This window comes from Mchenga conophoros, linkage group LG11 (genome assembly GCF_057382185.1).
Source record: "Mchenga conophoros isolate Kocher_MC1m ecotype Shallow Benthic linkage group LG11, M_conophoros_male_GT1.1, whole genome shotgun sequence".
Lineage (NCBI taxonomy): Eukaryota > Metazoa > Chordata > Actinopteri > Cichliformes > Cichlidae > Mchenga > Mchenga conophoros.
In genome coordinates, this window is record NC_140536.1 from 27,538,194 (window position 1) to 27,558,203 (window position 20,010).

The 20,010-nt window shown below is 40.5% G+C and overlaps 2 protein-coding genes across 5 annotated transcripts in view; one reads left to right on the forward strand and one right to left on the reverse strand.

Annotated features, from left to right (window-relative positions):
- adam22 (ADAM metallopeptidase domain 22) overlaps positions 1-20,010 on the reverse strand; it is a 70,585-nt gene that overhangs the window by 26,410 nt on the left and 24,165 nt on the right. For all 3 annotated transcript variants that reach the window (XM_085292110.1, XM_085292112.1, XM_085292111.1), the window contains exons 5-9: positions 17,409-17,491; positions 12,916-12,979; positions 1,077-1,143; positions 914-990; positions 31-105 (exon numbers count right to left, since the gene is read on the reverse strand). In XM_085292110.1, the coding sequence (XP_085148236.1) occupies positions 31-105; positions 914-990; positions 1,077-1,143; positions 12,916-12,979; positions 17,409-17,491 (366 nt within the window). The remainder of the gene's footprint in view (positions 1-30; positions 106-913; positions 991-1,076; positions 1,144-12,915; positions 12,980-17,408; positions 17,492-20,010) is intronic.
- On the forward strand, positions 1,665-5,866 carry cldn12 (claudin 12). Of its 2 annotated transcripts, none has more exons than XM_085292114.1 (3): positions 1,665-1,820; positions 3,634-3,887; positions 3,981-5,866. In XM_085292114.1, exons 2-3 carry the CDS (start codon positions 3,669-3,671, stop codon positions 4,803-4,805), a joined length of 1,044 nt encoding a protein of 347 aa, XP_085148240.1. In that variant the 5' UTR covers positions 1,665-1,820; positions 3,634-3,668; the 3' UTR covers positions 4,806-5,866. The 2 variants fall into 2 exon arrangements, with proteins under 2 accessions (XP_085148240.1, XP_085148241.1); XM_085292115.1 differs by having other exon boundaries at positions 1,675-1,820; positions 3,733-3,887.

Consider the following 20,010-nt stretch of genomic DNA (forward strand, 5'->3'; position numbering starts at 1 on the left):
TCTATTTTTTGTAGTCTCTAATAAGCTTACCATTAAATGGTCATTGATCACCATCAGCTCGATGTATTTGGTCTCATCTTCTACACTTCGTGACAAACGTGGAGCCTGAAAAGAGACGACAGTTTTATCATATTAACGGGAGGCAGACGCCATCTTTTTCTAAATAAAAAAATTAAAGAGAATTTCAAAAGAGTACAGTAAAAACAAAGGTCAACTCGAGGCTCAAAGAAAAATAAATGACAAATCAAAGAGCATCAGCTTAGCAAAAGCCAAACCAGGTTTGTCTGTGAGCCCAAATCAAAGTAAATATGAGCGCAGCTTTCAGGGCTGAGAGACAGACAGCTGCAGACACCTGACTATGTCTGAGAAAAGGCGAGGAGGGAAGCAGCCTCTACTTATAAGATAAATATTTCATGAAACCGAAGAAGACGAGAAGAGGAGAAGAGCGGGCTGGAGAGCTGTTGAGTGGGAGGAACGCTTGGAAACAGCGCACTCTTTATGAATTAACATAAAACATATTGACGGAAAGCAGTGTAATCAAGACAACAGCCTTGGTAGCATAATTAGCTCTCTGTCTTACACTCATGCAGGCATGCACAAAATATAAGCATCTGCACGCCTCCGCTGCTATTGGTGATCATTTTCCTCTGCCATCTGAGCAGCTGTGGTTCAGGTGGTAGAGGACTGTCCGGGGCCGGCGCTTCCTTCCCCGGTTACTATACTGCCTAAATATCCTTGGGCACACTGACTTCAAGCAGCTCTCAATGGCAGTCAAGCTGCCACCATTAGTGTGTGAGTGTGTAAGTGTGTGTGCGTGGATGGGAGACAGATTTTAAAGCACTTTGTAGCACCCTTCTAAGGTGAAAAGACCCTGCATAAGTGCAGACCGCTTTACCATTTAGTAGACTCATACCTGTCTCTTTTTCCTCCTGTGCACAACTTTTGACCCTGGAAATGGAGGGCTGGGAAAAGGTGGTTCTGGTAGAGCGCCTTATAAACAGACGGACACACATTCAGTATGTAAGATTAATTAAAGCACATCAGAAGCCTGGTCAGTACATGAACCATCAGCTTACCACCAAGGAGATCGTTAATTGCCTCTTCACCGGCAGATTTGTAGATCATGTGAATGCGAATATCCCCCTAAAACACACATGCACAGAAAAAATAATTATCCAGTTAATCAGCGAGACAGATCAGAGCCGAGTGACTTTTCAGTTTCAGGGCACAGACGATTTATCTGCTTGAGAGAGAAGTGACGTCAAACAGAATGGATAGAGCTTCTTGGTAAGTTGTAGTACCTTACTAAAATATTAATACCAATATTATAAGTTGATAAGAACAAAGGATATTAATCAGCTCTGTTCATTTAAAGCAAACTCAGCAAAGAAAAATGAATTCCGGTTTAGCTGTATTAATGACCTGTATGTGGTGATTACACATAGACACACCCTAGTGTGGTTTCATGAATTCTTATGCCTCACTTTATTTTATTTGTAGTTTGTTTGTTTGTTTATCATTTTATCTACCCTTTATTTGCTTCATTTTTTTATCATCCGCGTGGTTAAGTTTTTTGTTTCCACGTAAAACTTTAAGAATCACAGACATAAACGAATAAATAAAAATACTTTAGAACATGAGTTAAAGGGTGTGTTTACCTCCTGTGAGTCAGCTCTGAGGGCGGAAACACCCCGAGCTCTGCGGAGGGCACATCCTGTTTACTCTCCGAGCTACTGTACGAGACTCGGTTTGTGTTCAAGTATGTAAAGGAGAAACAGGCTGAGATGTTACCGACTTCACTGTAAACGTAGCTCAACAAGGTATAGTACCCTTTAGTCAATGTAGTTAAAGTATGAAAATAAATCGGCGTCAACAGGTTGCGGTAATGCTACCTCTTTAGCTTGTAGCTAGGTGGCTAATTAGTTAGCGAATTCGGAGTTCACATTTTCTACTAAGTTCTTCGTATTGAGTCAGTTGATGTTGACGATCGGCTTTTGTTACTGTTATTAACACGTATTAACAACTTTACAGGCCCTTTGCATTCGTCTGAGCAAAGAGAGCTAGCTGAGGGCTAGCAAAAGTAGCGGTAATTAGCCTAGCTGACTGTGCTATCTGCTAACCAGTTATTACAGAGTTGAGGTCTTTTGTTTACTACCACAATGCACACTGTGTCGGTACTGTATGTATAATTATACTGCTTTGGGTGTAATAATCACTGTGCTATTAACCCTGCTCACGTTGATCGTTAGCATAATCTAGAATAAATAGTTTAGATTCACCGGTCTGTAACAGCTGGCACTTTGAAAGTTACATTTAATAAAACACAATAAGATAGCGACTGAGTAAACGAAAACTGTAAAACAAAATGCTATTGAGACATGTCAGAAAGGTACAGTGATTATTGTTCAGAACATTTGAAGACCCTTCACAGTCCATTCATCCTGACTGTAAAATCCTGTCCGCCTCTAGTTTTGAGCCAGGATATCCTGTCAGTTAATCTCAAATCACCTAAAACTGTTTTGGTTTAACATTTTGATATAAATTAAGGATTGCTGTGAAGTTTTTTGTGTAGTCCTGGGAAGTCCCATATTTGAACATCCACCAAAAAATAAAAATAAAAATGACATTCCAAAATACAGCTGGTGACAATTTATGTGTTGCATATAGTTATACAAAAGAAAACTTGTGAAAGGCTTTTTGATGTGAAATTCTTATTCGTAAAATGAAGAAAATTGAGCAAATATCACAAGTCGTGCCACAGAAAACAAAAATATCAATAGATAGTCCTAACCGAACAGAAAAAAGTTCTAGTTGAGTTTCCAGATGGTACTCTAATTATAACTGAGTAAATAATACATAAATTTGTTTTATCCTGGAGGAGTTTTTTGATTCAGGTTAAAATTTCAAGCTCAAATTTCTCTAAACGAAAAAACAAAACAAAGCCTTTGATATATGAAGCTATTTCACCACAACCCAAGCTTTGGCCATAAAATTATGAAGCAGATCAGAGATGGTTGAGCAGAAAATGTTGAAAAAATTTGTTGATTTGAGGTGGAATGACCCGGTAATTTAAACAGCTAGTGCACCTGGCTGCACCTTGATTTTTTTAGACCGTCAATGCCACAAGGAATTGGCCCATAAAGTGCTTTAAACATACTCAGTTAGACCCTGATAACCTTCAGAGATGAGATGAAAGTGGCAATAAGAGCTCTTTTTTTAAGATGATAAAATAAAAAGCAGTTGCAAGTTGCATTGTCTGAGTCAGTCACTGTTGCATGCGTCATATAAAGTTCGAGCCTTGCTCATTGTTCAGCTGCACAGTAATCTGTGTAATGCACTGCTGTATAGACACTCCTGCAGTGCAGCCTCAGTCATCGAGTCATTCCCACTTTGTTTGCTGGTGAAATGAGAGCATTGTTTCTCAGGGACAGCAGATATTGGGTCGACCACACTGTGGTGAATTGAAATACAGGGGGGTTGCCCATAGCTAGGTCAGCGTGTGGCACAGTTAGCTTGCTTCTATAAAGGAATGGGGCCATTCAGATAAACTTGTATAACCACGTTTTTCAGGAATTCTGTGTCCATCAAACTGATCAGTTGCTGCTTTCTGTCTGACTTGTGTTGTTTATCCAGGAAAACGGAAACTCCCCTGTCAGCAATAACCAGCCATGTCGTGCCGGGACATCCACGCCACCAATGCTTTTGCCTTCATCATTGCTATTTTGTCTGTAGGTGGGCTCACAGTGGCAGCATTAATTCCGCAGTGGCGCGTAACGAAACTCGTCACCTTTAATCGTAATGCCAAGAATATCAGTGTGTATGATGGGCTGTGGGCTAAATGTGTGATGCAGGATGGCTATTCAGGATGCCTCTACTATGATTCAGAGGTATTGCTTGATCTATTCTGCTTATGTTTTGTTTTTTAATTCTCCGATGTTTATAATAGTCCCAGCATTAATTATATATTATTATGTTTCCAGTGGTATTCCAAGTTGGATCAGCTGGATCTGCGGCTTTTGCAGTTCTGCCTTCCCACAGGCCTCGGTTTCGGCATTTTAGCCTTGCTGCTGTCCATGACCGGGATGTGTAAAACCTGTTGCTGCTCAGACAAGCCTGAACCGGACATTAAAACAGTTAGATGCCTGGTGAACAGTCCAGGTTGTCACCTGGTGGCCGGCATGTTTTTCTTCCTGGGCGGCGCAGTCCCCATTGCGCCCTCCGTGTGGTTCCTTTTCCGCACCAAGGAGATGAACGCTAGATATGCCAACATCTTCTCTGATGGCTTTGCTGTGTATACATCTATAGGCTGTTCTGGAGGACTGATGCTAGCCGCACTGCTGATGTTCATGTGGTACTGTATGTGCAAGAAGCTGCCTTCACCTTTCTGGTTGCCCATGTCCACGTCCAACTCCATGTCGACCCAGCCTCTCATTGCCAACGCACATTCTCCTGCCTCAGTTTATGTTCCGCAGCCTTTCCCACCACAGACTTTCCCTCCTACAGTAATTAACGCCCAACCGCATGTGCCCGCGCAGGGCTACGTGCAAAGCGTTATCGCACCTGCTCCACCACAGGTGTACGTGTCTCAGGTTTCTGCACCGAATGGCTATGGATCAGAGGTTGAAGGAAACCACGCCTACGGCTACGCTCCCTCACAAAGTTACGCTCCCTCGCAGAGCTATGCCCCCTCGCAGAGTTACGCTCCCTCTCAGGGGTACGCATCCAGCTATACAGGCCACCGCTACTCCACCCGCTCGCGGATGTCAGCAATAGAAATTGATATTCCTGTGCTGACGCAAGAGTAGTGAAAGAGGAGAGGCTGATAACCTCATCACTTCTGTCCATGAACCTCTATAAATTTCATCACTGATAAAACTAACAGAGTTTGATAGATGGAAGGTAATGACCTGAGAGCTATTTACAGCTTCAAGAGTAATAGTTTCAAAAATACTGTCAGTCAGTCCAGGCCTGTGAACTGCTGATGGCAGAGGATGAGAATCGGTAGAAACAACCCTGGATGTACCACATGAAGGATGAGATTAACCTCGAAACTAAAACACTGCATTCAGTTTAGTATTGTTTTTAAAAAAATACTTGTTTCACTGTTTTTTATATCAGAGTATGAGCACTAAATAATAGTTTATTCCTTGCTGAAGTGGCCAATGGACCAACCTAATTTTTCTAATTTTCTGTTACATTTGTGCTTGACACTTTATCCTTAATTTCAAGTGACTTTTGCTTGTGTAAAGCTTACAGTATGAGGATTGTCTGTTATCACTGCTGAAGTGCATTATGGACTGCAATTAACTTTGACTTCTGTGTCCTGAATGGACAACTACTCACCTGTTTTTGTTCTAACACGAAGTGTATAATGAACTGTCACTTTGAAGAGCAGCTGTCATTTCTTTGTTAACTGCACTAAGTGTGTCTATAATGTGCCTGGTTTAATTGCCATTGTTTACCTATGTTGTTAGCCTTGAGTCTATTTTTTTAATGTAAAGCCTCCTATATAGTACTTAATCATTTGATACAGCGTACTTTTCCAAGGTATTTGTGTCAAAAAACATCAAAAGGTGCCACTAATAAACCTTTTAGCTGTGTTCAGTCTGATGTACAAATGCAGTTAACATTACTGTATTGTCAGAAACACTAAGACATCTCTAGTGTGGTAGAAAAAAACTTGCTAATGTAGCTGGAAGGACTGATTAAGGCTGTAAGTCATGATTAAGCCACATTTGTTGCCTTCTTGCAGGTTCTGCGTATGAAGTACAGATCTTTATGTGATTCTAAAGTGAAAATGTCAAAGAAACATGCTTTTCTACACTGTTTTTGTTTTAAATAAAACATAAATCACACTGTAATCACGTGCTTCTCTTTTTATACAAGCTGCAAACTCACACAGTTATCTATTTAGCCAGTCATATGGCAGCAACTCAGCGCATGTAGAGGAGGTCAAGATGACCCTGTAAAGTTAAAGATTTGCTTCATGGATGTGCAGCTGACAAACCTGCAGCAATCGCGTGATGCTATCAAGTCAACAGGGACCAAAATCTCTGAGGAATGTTTTCAATACCGAGGGGTAGACCAAGTACTAGCAACATGTACCTAATAAAGTGGAATAGTGGTTAACATACAAAAAGTCCCCAAATTGAAAGCAAGGAGGGGACGCAAGGTTGCATACTCCTTGTACCAGTCCCAAGCTTGGATAAATAGGAGGGCTGTGTCAGGAAAGGAAAGATGTGCATCTGTCTGCTGTGGCATTTCTTTTTTTTAATGTGGCCCAGCCATGATTTCAGCTGGTTATGGCTCCTCTTTCCACTTTAACCGAGAGAAATCAGGAGCCTGTGGGGTTCTTAATTCACACAAATGTATCATAAAATGTTAAAGCCCCTTCTCCAACCCAATCCCCATTAAGCCAGAGGACACTGAAGTGGTTTATGTAGCACTTCTTAAAAGTATCAATGTGGTGTTTAAATGGGAAAATTTATTTATTTGTTGTTTATGAATATAAATGACTTAACAGGGGAGAGTGGGAAAATGGCCAGCACAGCATTGGCAGACTAATCTCATTATAAACTCTGCTTTCTAGAGTGTACACTCGTTAAAAAGAAGATTTCACCAAAATTCAGAGGATATGGCACATCCAAACAACAGAAGGCACATTTATGTTCCAGCTTTCCAAAAATCCCTTTTTCAGTATACATGAAAGCTTAAAGATGCATTTTATTGTGTTAATTAACTATTATGGAAAGTAAAAATCACAGTCATTTAGTGGTCATTAAACAGACAATGATTCAACTCATAAATCATGAAACACTTCTCTCCCCTGCATAAGCTTTTACGGGTTAAAAGTTTCATTATTGTCAATAACGGCCCGTTATTTACTTGGTGTAGCATCTATACCAAAATTTGCACTACTGCACAGCACAATGGGGGATATGATATTTGCTGTCACCTGCCGTATGAGCAAATTAAGATATAATCGAGTTCATAGCTTAACAAAGGAAGTAGATGACAGTGAGCAGTCTAACAAAAAAGAAAAACAGCTTTTCGTTTTGTTTTTGATGTAAGTCGACCAAGCATGTGAAGTGATCACTGCGGCAGGTATAATTGGAAATTATGTCAAGGTTTAGTGGCTGATGGTTAGTAAGACCTTAATGAAAATAAGAATATCTGTTTGCATTTGCATGTATCTGTAGCGCACACACAGCACAAATCATCATTATCAGAGCACCAAAGTCTGATTTAACTGTTGTAATAATGCCATGCTTTCTTTGTTCCCTGCATCATCGCTCCCGGCCAGTAATCTCAGTTCAAAAACATACACACACAGCATATAGACCCAGCGGGGAGCGAGTACTGATGGAGATTAGAGGTCGACACAGATGGCTTTCATATGCTGAGCTGGGAAGAAACAGGGGGTGGGGCCTGGGTTGCCATGGGAGACCTCAGACACAGACCGCTGGCTCATGAACATAAAGTGGGGAGGGATAAACACGCCTTTCATTCTTTCTCACTCTTTCCTTGCATGTGTGAATGAACCGGTCCAGGTTTAGTAACATGAACATGGCTTCAGGCCACAGGGAGACCCCCCGAACACACACACACCTCCTTTTTTGTATCCCATCAGCTCCAGCACACACACAGTGTGTCATTCCCAGCTTGTGCTGTCCGTGTAAAAAAATCCTCCCTTGGCACCAAATGCAAACACCCCCATGCTAAAACCTGGCACTCGACACACCCCCTTCTTCCTCTGCATCCTTCACCACCCAACCCCCTTATCTTCAGTTATCCCCTCTAGTGCAGCAGACAACTGGAAAATCTTTCAAAAGTGGAAACAAGCACCAAAATTAGTGTGCTTGTCCTTCTGGAGCCTTTAATTTGAAAAATCCCAATAGCCACTTGGGTTTTCAAGACGGGTCACCTACTTCCAACACAAAATTTCAGGCACTGGATCTATTTCAGTGTTTCTAATCCCGTTTTCAGTTTGTTTGTTTGTTTCTTTACTACGGGTGCTTCTCTGTTTGATTTTTAATAAGCATTGTTACAATTTGAACCTCCCAAAAACTGCATAATTGCCAAGAAACATTTATTTAAACAATGTAGGATTATGTAAGGAGCTTTAAAATCAACTTGTGGCCTCATAGGTGGGTCTCGAGGTAAAAGTACCTTTATAAATGGTACAAAGAAGTTTCTGATTAGCTTCAGAGGTAACTTTTACACAAACATGTGGTTTGATATGAAGTCTTGTCATCTTTGCCTCAAAATGTGACGATTTCTTACCAGAAACAGGCCTGTTGACACTTTACCACATTTGGTTCACCCCAAAAATCACTGAAAAACTACTCGAAAATGAATTTATGAGTGTGTGTTCATGGATCATAGAGGAAGAAGGATACTAAAGGCTGCTTTACTGGGTATCCCTGCTGCTAGTCTGTGTTTTTTACATCACTTCCTCTTTCCCACGCCATTACACCAAATAATGACATCATTGCTCAGGTCCAATCATTTTCTTGCTGCTCTCTGTGAGCCAATCAGCCTCCACTGTCTGCTTTAAACCTCACTGCTCTTATGTCATCCTGCCTCGTGCCACTTCCTTCTCATCTTCACTACCAACCACCAGCGTCTAGACTTCAGGGGGTTCCTGCTTATCATTGCTGGGACTCCACTCTGCTATGATGCTTCATCACTCATGTTCAATAAAAACATGTTCAAATCTTTCAAGTGATGGCTTCTTATCAAAATGAGTATATGACTTATAATTACTGAATATAGGCTGAATATATTCATTCAAACCTTCAGGAGAGCCTGAACTTGACATGCAACCTCAACCACACATTTTATGGACTTCAACAGTTTTTTGAACCGTAACATACACTTAAAACACGTCATGCCTTTGCTTAGGCTTTATGGTTGAAATGTCCTAAAGCCTGAACTCATGGTCACTCCACCATTGAACAAAAAACGCACACAGCATTATGCTTTCTGGGTGTAGCCACAGTGGCTCCGAGGTGCAGGTGGAGCTGCCATGGTGTCCAAAAAGAAAACAACAACACAAACAGGAGGACTAAACATATGGTGTTTATGTTAATCACACATCCTCCTCACAACTTCCCTACATGAACACACATAAACACACACATGCACACACACTCATGCCGACACTAACAGTCAATAAGTGCAAGATTTATCAACTGCGTGCTGCGCTGGAACAGCTCGTTCTTCGCTTGTGAGCTTTAATCTTGAAGATCTAGCTTTTCAGATTATATATGAGACCAATAACACGACAAGACACTTTAACTCCGGCTCAGCCACATAAAGTGACAAGAGCAGCTTGTTCAGGACACGTTTACCTCATGTCCTGCATAACTTTTTCTGCCTTGGTGAAAGAAGGGCAGATGGATTTGCCATATGGCCGACAGGAGCCACGCTGACTCTCACAGCCCCACTTCAACCCTGTTTTCTTGTTTGTGTTCTTTTACATTTAGGAAAGCTACAATTAGTTGCAGGTGGGTAAAAAATTTGCATCCAATGCTGTTCAATAAGGGATTATATGTGAATGCTGTCTAATGTAACAAGTGCATGACAGTGCAGACAGCCTCCTCGTAAAAGAGCCACTAAATCTCACACCGGACATGGAGGGCATCTAGGGTTTTGAAGAAGACATCTGTGTGTCTGAGGCAGACTTGTAGACCGAGCAGACAAATAGACAGACATAATGAGAGTGAAACAGAGAAAGAAGGAATCCACGGGGAGAGAAACGATGGAGCATTGCCCGAGGGGAGCAGACATCCAGAGCTCAGTAACAACAAACTGACAGGCACCTCCGGGCTCGAGGGCAGCGCCGTCCCCGGCATTGTCATGCAGCCAGCGTTCCAAAAACATCAAGCCAAAACCAATACTACCACAACTGTCAAAAATGTGTTACTCTGTTCACACTACTCTGTATACACTTGATTTATGTGATATTTTTAAAAGGCCACAGATCGGCAGAGGTGAGAAGTAACAAAGTATTTGTACTTTGTTACTACAAAGTACTGGTATCTACAATTTTCAGGTATCTGTACTTTACTTGAGTAGCTTTTTTAATTTTTACTTCTACTCCCTATATTTTTAAACAAATATCTGTATTTTATACTCCTTAAATTTTCAAAAACAGGCTCGTTACTTTTGCATTTTGGGGGAGTTTTTGCTCAGACTGCTCAGTGGAATTTGATATAGTGCAGATTTAAAGTTTCCATTAAGTCCTCATGTTTTTAAATCAGATATTGGGTCTGTACACATGACATTATGGGTTTTTTTTTTATTGTGAAACCTGCTGCAAAACAAACTGAGCTAGCTATGTGTTATTTAAAGATTGCATGAAAATCATCTGCAGTTTCACAGTCAAAGTAAGGTTATGTCAAGTGTAGCAGAGATTCATATGAATTTTAGTTGATGATGCTTAGATCCATTGACTGAGCAGGACAAGTCATGAAACATCTGCTGATATCTGGTTGAATTTGGTTGTTTACATCCAAACAGAGCAGCAGGTCAGCTGATCACAGCCTGTACACTAAGAAAATCTACCAGAGCTCTCAGTAGAAATTATTGTAAACCAGAACCTCCTGTCAAAACGTTCACTAGCTGAGGGGCTTTCAGTGCCCCTCAGCTAGATTGGGAGCGCAATAGCTGAGGCTGGTCTACTGCATCTCCTCTTGGGTCTCAAACCTTTGATCTTTTGGATCTTCATGCTGTAGAAGACCAAAGTGAAGCCAGTTTTAACCAATGTCATAAATTTTATCTACAATCAGACTTTACATCTGATTTATAAAAAAGTTATTTCTCGCCTGTAAAATCCGCATCATCTGCTGACACATTTAATGAAGTACCAAATAAATCCATCCATCCTTTTACTTAACTGCGCATCGAATTCAGGCACAAGTCATGAGTCTGTCTCCAGGCCAGCACGCAGAGACACGATCACATTCACACCTCCTGCCAGTTTAGAATCAACATTTATTAATTAACTTGCAGCTTGGTGTCAGTGCTAACCACTGTGCCACTGATTGCTAATAACTGTACTTTACACCAGTGTAAAGCATCATCACAATAATATAGAAAATGTGCTTTAGTATAACATAAACAAAGTTGGGTAATCACATGTTAAACATTAAATTACTCAGTCGTTTTCAGATTAACCAAAGAGTAATGCCAAGTTGGGCTAGTGGCATCCATCCCACCCTGTCCCATCATCCTTCTCTGTCACTCCAACTCTCTGCATGGCCTCCTTCACTACATCCATCAATCTTCTCTGAGGTCTTTCTCTTTTCCTCCTGCCTGGCAGCTGCATTTATCCACTGTCTCTCCTCTGCACATGTCCAAACTATCGCAGCGTTGTCTCTTTAACTTTGTGTCCAAACTGCTCAATCTGAGGTCATTTCTAATGTTGTCCATTCTGGTCACTCTCAATAACAATCTTAGCATCTTCAGCTCTGCCTCTGGTCTTTTTTAGTTAGTGCCAAAATACTGAACACGTTATCTTCTGAAGTAACACTGTGACTGCTGTCTTTCGGCTTTCTGGAGTGACTCTATAAGATGTTGCTTTAGCTGTGGCTTTTAAAGACTTTACAGAAACGCAACATTTCAGCCAAATGTTTGTCATGATATACTTACACACCCTGTATCTCTGCAAGGAGAGTGCTGCAGCACCCTTCTGAGTTTATCTACTTTGTCAAATTGGATTGCCTATTTTCTGAATCTTCTCTCTCTCATTGCTTCAATAATTCAGTGTCTCCAGAAAACGCTGGAGACGACAGAAGCAGCTAAAGAGTGAGCAACGAAGAGTCGTAACAGGCCCTGAATAAACACAGCGGCCTCGAGCACTGTTGTCGCTCATTCCCTCTCGGTGTTCTACTTTATTTCCTCCATCCTCACACTAAAGACACTTTATTGCTTAATTAACTTCATGTTTCCTCTCCTTTTCATTACTGTTTAACTGTGAAATAGCAACTGCCTTTAAAACTGGATTAGATCCTCTTATACTGCAGTTTCTCTGCAGAAAATACAATGACATGCGCCCTAATTACATTTTGGTTTTTCACACTATTCCACCTCCTAATCTTCTGTTTGTCTGTCCATCTACCAGATTTTCTCTCCTACCTGCCGGCACAAAAACTCTCATATGGGAATGAATCTTAAGTAGCTCCGTGGGCTAGGTTGCAACTACCAAGGACACACACACACACACACACACACACACACACCTAGGTCTCTGACCTCTCTTATCTGGTCTTCTTTCGCCCCTGACTGATTAAAGCCAGACACACGCTTCTTCTGGAGGTTTTAATTAGATAGAAAGTAAGCCCTTCACACACACACGGAGTATCAGCAGCTTGTTCTTTCACTCTCATGCCTAAGGCTTGTCTGGAAATCTCGGATCTGTCCTTTCGTTCTGGCCGTAATGCCTCTAATTGTTATTATCTAATTGTCTGTGGGCTTTTCTGCTTTCTGCTGCTTTGTAATCCCGTGAATCTCTCTGTCTTGAAACCTCAGGGTTCAGCTGCAGTGACCGGTTTGTGATCTGTAACTGATTCTGGTTTGTCTGAACCTCCTGTTCTCCTATTCTAACAAATCATCTGCAGCAGATGTGCAAATTTTTTACCAAATCAGCACCACAAAAACAGCCTATCCAGGCCTTTTCAAGAGCACCCTTGACACAATCATTTCAAAGGAAAACATATGAAAGATTTTGGGTACCATCAGTGACGAGGAACTTGCAGGGCTGTGGGTGGACATTGGACACAACACAGCACTACTGCAACAAATTGTTTGACCTCAGACAGCTCAACACGACGTAGAAGCAGCTGGATGCAAAAACATGGAGGAAGGACAAATTGATAATCCCTGTTGAGAAGAGCCATCTGCAGTACTTACATTGCTGCTGCCGTGTCCTCCAGGTTCAATCATGTAGGTGTGATTGCCGTCGAAAAACATCCCACTGAAAAGGGAAAGAGGGGGAGAGGCGAGAGCACATATCAGTACAAGTTTCTGCTGTTTTTTTCAGCATCAAATGGAATAAATCAAGTCCTCCGGACAGATTAGTCACTTCATATGGAAAACTGTTATAAAAGAACATAAACCAGAGGGAGACCTTACAGTCCTTAATGTGCATATGACTCTCATTTTTCTGCAAATAAATTAGATAACAAGTTTAAGGACTGGACAGCTAAGGGAACAACAGTTATGTTCGACGTAATGAAAAAAAGTTTTGAAGTTTGAAGTTTTGAAATGCTTATTAGAAAAGCAAGACTTCTATGGATATTTACAGATGGGACGCTATGTTATATGACTGTGAGAAAAGTAACGGAGGGAAGAAGGAGGTGTAATGGACAGTGATGTGGAGATTACAATGGAAGATTTTTTTATTACACCCGCACAGAAACCTGTCTATAGTGTTATAACCTCCCTGTCTGCTGGAAAAATGTGCAACCACTGGCATATTTAATAAAGACTAGTAAAGAGAGATACACTGTGCCATTCAAGACATTTTTAAATGTGAAATTCACCAAGTAAGAAGGCTCTCTCTCTCTCTCTCTCTCTCTCTCTCTCTCTCTCTCTATATATATATATATATATATATATATATATATATATATATATATATATATATATATATATATATATATATATATATATATACATATACATATATATATATATATATATATGTATACACGTAATATATATGTGTGTGTATATGTATATATATATATATATATATATATATATATATATATATATATATATATATCTGTAATATTGATCCCACAAGGGAGGCTATTACAGCAGCAGAATAAAGAATAAAAATAGTACAGACTACAATAAATAAACATACGCATAGTGAGGGCCTTATACTGCAAAGAAATTATATATACAAAACTGTGATTTAAAAAAAAAAACAGGGAAGTAAAAAATAAAAATTAGGTTTAGTTAAAGAAGAGTAAAAAGTATGACTAATAAATACTATGTACACTATAAAGCTGAGACATAGTTGCAAGAAGTTAATGTTGGTGAATAATAATAATATAGGATTAGTTTAGTCTAATTAGTCCATCAATGGCTCAGCTGTTAGAATAAAAACAAAATCCATGCTGTCATCACATATAAGGTTGCGAGAGAACAGCACAGAGCTATGCAGCATTTTAACCATGGCTGAAGGTCTTTGGCCGCCTGCCCACATTCATGTGCGCATGAACACATCATCCGTTAATTAAGTTTATCTGAAGCTTTTAGGAGATTGGTCGGGTCAGACTGTGAAGTCAGGAGGGTAAACACTGCAGGAAATACACAATCTATCTACCTCCTCCGACTCTACCCTCTCTGTGTTTTTCAGGTTTCCTGGCTGGACAAATTGAAAGAATTTATGTGTGTATTTTATGCTTAAATCTGTTCAGTGCTGGTGTGAGTGAGTGAGATTTGGAAGAAAGGTGATGTCATGCATCTGTGCACAAACCACACCTACACAATCCCCTCAGTTATTATAGCTTTACCTGACTTTACATGTCGTTGCTGCTTAGTTTGGGATGCAGCTTTACTTTTATTGACACACCAAATAAGAACTATCGCTGGACTGTATAGAAAGTTTAGCTTAGCTTTTAGTTTTAGTCAGCTCAGCGTGCAAATGTAATCTTTTAATTTAAAGATAAGGCTTTAAATTATAGCTAAGTTTGATAAATGATTAAGAAACAAATGGATGGATGGATTCTTTTAGCTCACTTTTGTGCTGCATCAAAGCAAAGAATCCAAGCTAAATGTTTAGAAAGAGAACAAAATTTGCCTCTGTGTGTGTGTGTGTGTGTGTGTGTGTGTGTGTGTGTGTGAGTTGGGGGGCGGGGGCAGGATGTATATTATGGTAAACACCTGACTCAGCATAGGAGAATGCTCTCCCTCTAATGGCTAACGCTCTGACACACTCCACAGCAGGAAGCCCTTGACTCCCTCGCTCTCTTTCTCTTACTCTCTCTCTCTCTCTCTCTCACACACGCACGCACGCACGCATGCACACACACACACACACACACACAAACACACACACACACACACGCACGCACACACACACACACACATATAACATTTTGGTGTTTCTTTCTTTCCTCATTAGAAATTTCAAAGTTCAGTGATTCTATCCCGTTACAACCTCTTGCGTTCTAAATATGAGATTTCACTGCAGGTAACTATACTATAAATTATTTGGTAGTTGCTTTCTTTTCATTATTTTGCATCCAGCATTTTATAATTTGCTGTACTGACAACTTTCCCCAAATTCATGCAAAACTCTCATGAAACACACAAAAAAAACTTTAAGAATAAAAAGAGTTAAGGCTTGGACTTTAGTTTAGCTTGTTCAGCAGATATTAGTCTGCTTCTTCCTGCTTCCCCTAATTAGTTGGAAAGACATGTCTAAACTGATTACTCTGTCTATTTGGCTTGGTATTATGTTGAAACAAGATATACTCAGTGGGAGAAAGCTTTGAGACTGCGTAATGGATCAGAAATAAATAATCATGGTCTCTGAAACAGCTGAAATTGATAATTAGATTAAACAATGTACACTGAATGGGCAGAAGGTTAATTCAGACCAGGAGCTCCTATTATGTGGTTTTCTTTACATGACTACAAGAACTGATGACGGTTAATCCAAAAAACATCGGGCAACAAGTTCAAAATATACAGCAGTTTATGGTGTTGACAGTCTGACATTTGATTAAAAATGTTTGGAGAAAATTTGGCCTCTTTTCAAGAAATTATTTTTCCTCATTTTAAATTTTTGTGGCGATCGTGGCTCAAGAGTTGGGCGTTCGCCTTGTAATCGGAAGGTTGCTGGTTCGAGCCCCGGCTTGGATAGTCTCGGTCGTTGTGTCCTTGGGCAAGACACTTCACCCGTTGCCTACTGGTGGTGGTCAGAGGGCCCGGTGGCGCCAGTGTCCGGCAGCCTCGCCTCTGTCAGTGCGCCCCAGGGTGGCTGTGGCTACAATGTAGCTTGCCATCACCAGTGTGTGAATGTGTGTGTGAATGTGTGTGTGAATGGGTGGATGACTGGATATGTAAAGCGCTTTGGGGTCCTTCGGGACTAGTAAAGCGCTATATAAATACAGGCCATTTTTTAATGTAATTTAAAAAGTACAAAATATCAAGTGTTGAAGCTTAAAACATGCAGAATTTAAAGTCACTTTTATCATTTAAAGTTGCTTTTCTTCTCCATTTGGGTTTGAATGGTCGGTTTGAACTTCAGCAGCTCATCTTGAGTTACATGTCTAAACGAGTTGCTGCCACGTGATTGTTTCATTAGATGTTTTGCAGGTGTACCCAATGAAGCAGGCCGGTAAGTGTATATACGTTTATGACAAGCATTTGCTAAGACTAGACTTTATTTGTGGTTTTTATGAAATTACATAAAAACAAGAGTTTCACATAAAAAATAAAAATAAAAGACACGTACAGTGCAAGCAAGCATGATGACAATAAGGACGTTATAATAGAATTAGGTCATAGATCAAGGATAAAAAGCGATAGTGCTGAATGAATACCATAGTGATTATTTATTTTTTTAAAGATAAGATGATAAGATGCAGCCCTCCGGATGACATCTTTTTCATAGCAGCGTTTATTTTCCATGACACGATAAAGCAAACAAAGAAATAAGTCTTAAAAATTTGGTGCATCATGAAATGAAAAGCAAACAAAGCAGACCTCAAACCTTTGAGGAGCTGAAGTCCTACATGAAAATACAACAGCTGGTCTCCCCTGTGTAAGTTGTATTTGTATATTTTTAATTAAATATAGGCTTCAAATCATTAGCATTCTCTTTTTATTTAAATGTCACACGGCATTGTAACTTTTTGTGGAAACACGGTTCTCATTTTAGGCACGTTTGATGCTTTGTTATTCACGGCGGCTTTCTGTGCAAACAATGAAATCCACCAACAAACAGTGAATTTCTCACATGCGGGATGGAGAGCGTCTCGCCTCTTTTCATGCATATATATATACACACATATATACACAGGAGACTACATACATTGACTTAGAAAGCATAAAGTGTGCATGCATCCCTCACAGCAGGCCTTGTTTCTGACCCGTCTCGCCTCAAGCAGAAAAAGCTAAAAATACCAACGTTAGTGGAGGCTAGAGGAGAAGGGGAAAAAAAGAAAAGAGAACAGGAAAGGAAGAAGAGAAGAAGAGAAGATGTCTGTCTGTCTGTCCGTCTGCCAGAGTGATAACCTATGAAACCTAAAATGCAGACAGGCAGCGACGCCTGGCTAAAACTAATTACATTAACCTAATGAAAAAATGGGAGCAGGACTTAGAACAGAGGCTGAAACACACACATGCATATAAAAAGTCGCATCTGTATTATTTGTACTTACTGCAGCCCGTGACAGGTTGAGAGAGCCACAAAGGAGTGAGGGATGTTTCTGACCTTTCCTTGATAGTAGCAGTGCTCTCCGCCCTGTGTGGAAACACACAAATACACACAGATGAAGCTCACACACATGATGTAGTGAAATATTCCCCTCTTCACTACCATATTTAATTTGTGGTGTCCTCGGGATTCCCATATGCTTGTTTGCCGTTCACCTAGGGACCATCTTTGATCCGAGGACACCACAAGGAAATGAGTCCAAAGCAATCCATTACACAGAATTCATTTGCTAATACATGCAAGTGCAAGTAAGCTCTGTTGAAGATATGTGAATATACTGTTCGCGTGTTTGTTTGACAATTTGCACTTTGAGCTTTGCACGTTCACATCTGACCATCTGCGCGCTAACGCCTCAGCGACTTCACTCCTCTATCCGAACTTCTCTGCAGCAGGAAGTCAGATTTTTACCATCTCCGTCTCTCTGTCTTCACTCTTGATCTACGTGTCTCTCTGCACACATTTATCGTCTATAGATGTGCATGATGTCTAAGTACCTAAGTGCTCTGCAGGCAGGCCATCTCTTCCTGGTCCATTTCTTGCTACCTAACAGCCATTAAGCAGGAAGCAGTTCTCCCTGAGGAAATGCAGCTTTTATCAGAGGATCAATTTCTGCATGTGCACAGCAATGCACCTCTAGATCCACTTCCACTCTCCAGCTTTCTGAGTAGACCCCATCCTGATGCACAAGCTTCTGTTAGGATGCATGCATGTGCACACTGTTGAACTACACATGCATGTGGAAATCTGTGTGATTTATTATCCTACAGCAGAGTTCAGTGAGGTGTCGGACGGGATTGAGTTCAGAGTGCGGCGCATGCAAGACAAATTTTCAAATGCTCTTTTATCTGCCTGACTTTGGACAAAGGGACATTAAAGCAGTCCTCAAGCAAATCAGGGTTTCATCTGCCTCTGCCCTCTCCTGTGAGGAGTCAATTAAACCCAACTGTTCCAGCAAAGAGTTTTTCCTTTTTTCTTTGACAGAAATCTATCATTTTTATACAGCATATCGTTGCCTCACATCAAGAAGGTCCTGGGTTCAAAACCCACCTGAAGCGTGGCAGAGGATGTGACATCAAACTCGCATGTGCCACCACATGACAGGGGCCAAGCAGCAAGCATAAACACGTCATAACTCCAGGAGTGGGAATGGTTGTCTGTCTCTGTGTGGTACCCCTGTGATACACTGGCAACCTGTACACGGTGTACCCCACCTTTAGACAGAGTGACCTTTGTGACTCTAAACTTGCCAAGTGGTGAAGAAAATGGGTGGATGGTACACATTTTCATGTTAACTTGGACCAAATTAAACAAAAAAAAAAATGAAATCCCAATTAACAAAGACGTTACTACAAACAATTTGCATTTCCAAAGATGGAGCTAAAACTCTCTGAACTAAAACCTTGTAAGGAAAACGTTGTTCAGCACAGTATCAACACTTCCTTTAAACAAGGCACATCCATTTTATCTAAAGTCATTCATTTTAATATATTTATTAGATACAGTAGAGAAATAAAGCAAATGCATTTAAATCAAACTGTAGTGCATTCAAAGCATTTAGCCAATGAATTAGAGTGGTGGGTAAAGACAAGAATCAGGCTTACAACATCACTAAAATGTCTTTTTCATTTGAATGAATCAGGCATTCATGCAGTTTACACTTTACAGGACTCAAACTGAAAATTTTGGAAATGTGTGGTAATACAGACGAGTGCATGTGTGAGTGTGAGGAAGTCATCTGCATAAACAATCATCTTTGAATTATCAAAGTGAAACTGCACCCATCAGGCTGAGACTGATTTCTTTCTGTGTTCCTGCCTTTTAACCACTTATTTGCAACTTCCAGTTAAATCACATTCAGCTATCGGTTTCCTTTTCGCGATACTAACTCTGCCTCTTGCTATTTTCATAATGCCCTATCCATGAAATCCAGAATAGAAAAATAAGATTCAAGCAAGTTAGCAGCAGGCTGCCACCGCTGTAATAAGAGAGGGGATTTTTTTTTTTACATTAGCAGAGAGTCAGAGCATATGAAAGGTTTGCTAGATAAACCTAAATAGAGCCACAAGAGAAAGCGGTTGAGTAAAGAGACAGAGAGCGAGTGTGAAGTGAAGAGACAGAGAGGGCTATTTATAAGTGGCGCTGTGCTCCACTATCCCAGCGTCTCTCCTCTTTCCGTCGCCCTGAACCTTCTGCTCCACTTCTCATCAAAGGAAGAAACACCCAACATCAGCACTGTGGGTACATCCTCAGCTTGTGTTGCTAAATTTGTGAGATCTGTGATCTCTTAAGACACATGCGAGGATAATTAATCATCTTATCTGGACAACACAATGCACAACAAAAAGGTCGAGGTTAGACACTCGGTAAACAAGTAGGACGCTCTGCCCTCTGAATGTCAGTGAAACTTTGACCACCGCGATCACATAATGCAAGGAAATAAGGACATTAGACACACTTTGCTGTACTTTACTCCTCATTAGGTGATCGAGTTCATTTCTGTGCGTGCAGTATTTCCTCAAAACCACAAAACCAAAGTTTGCAGCTGT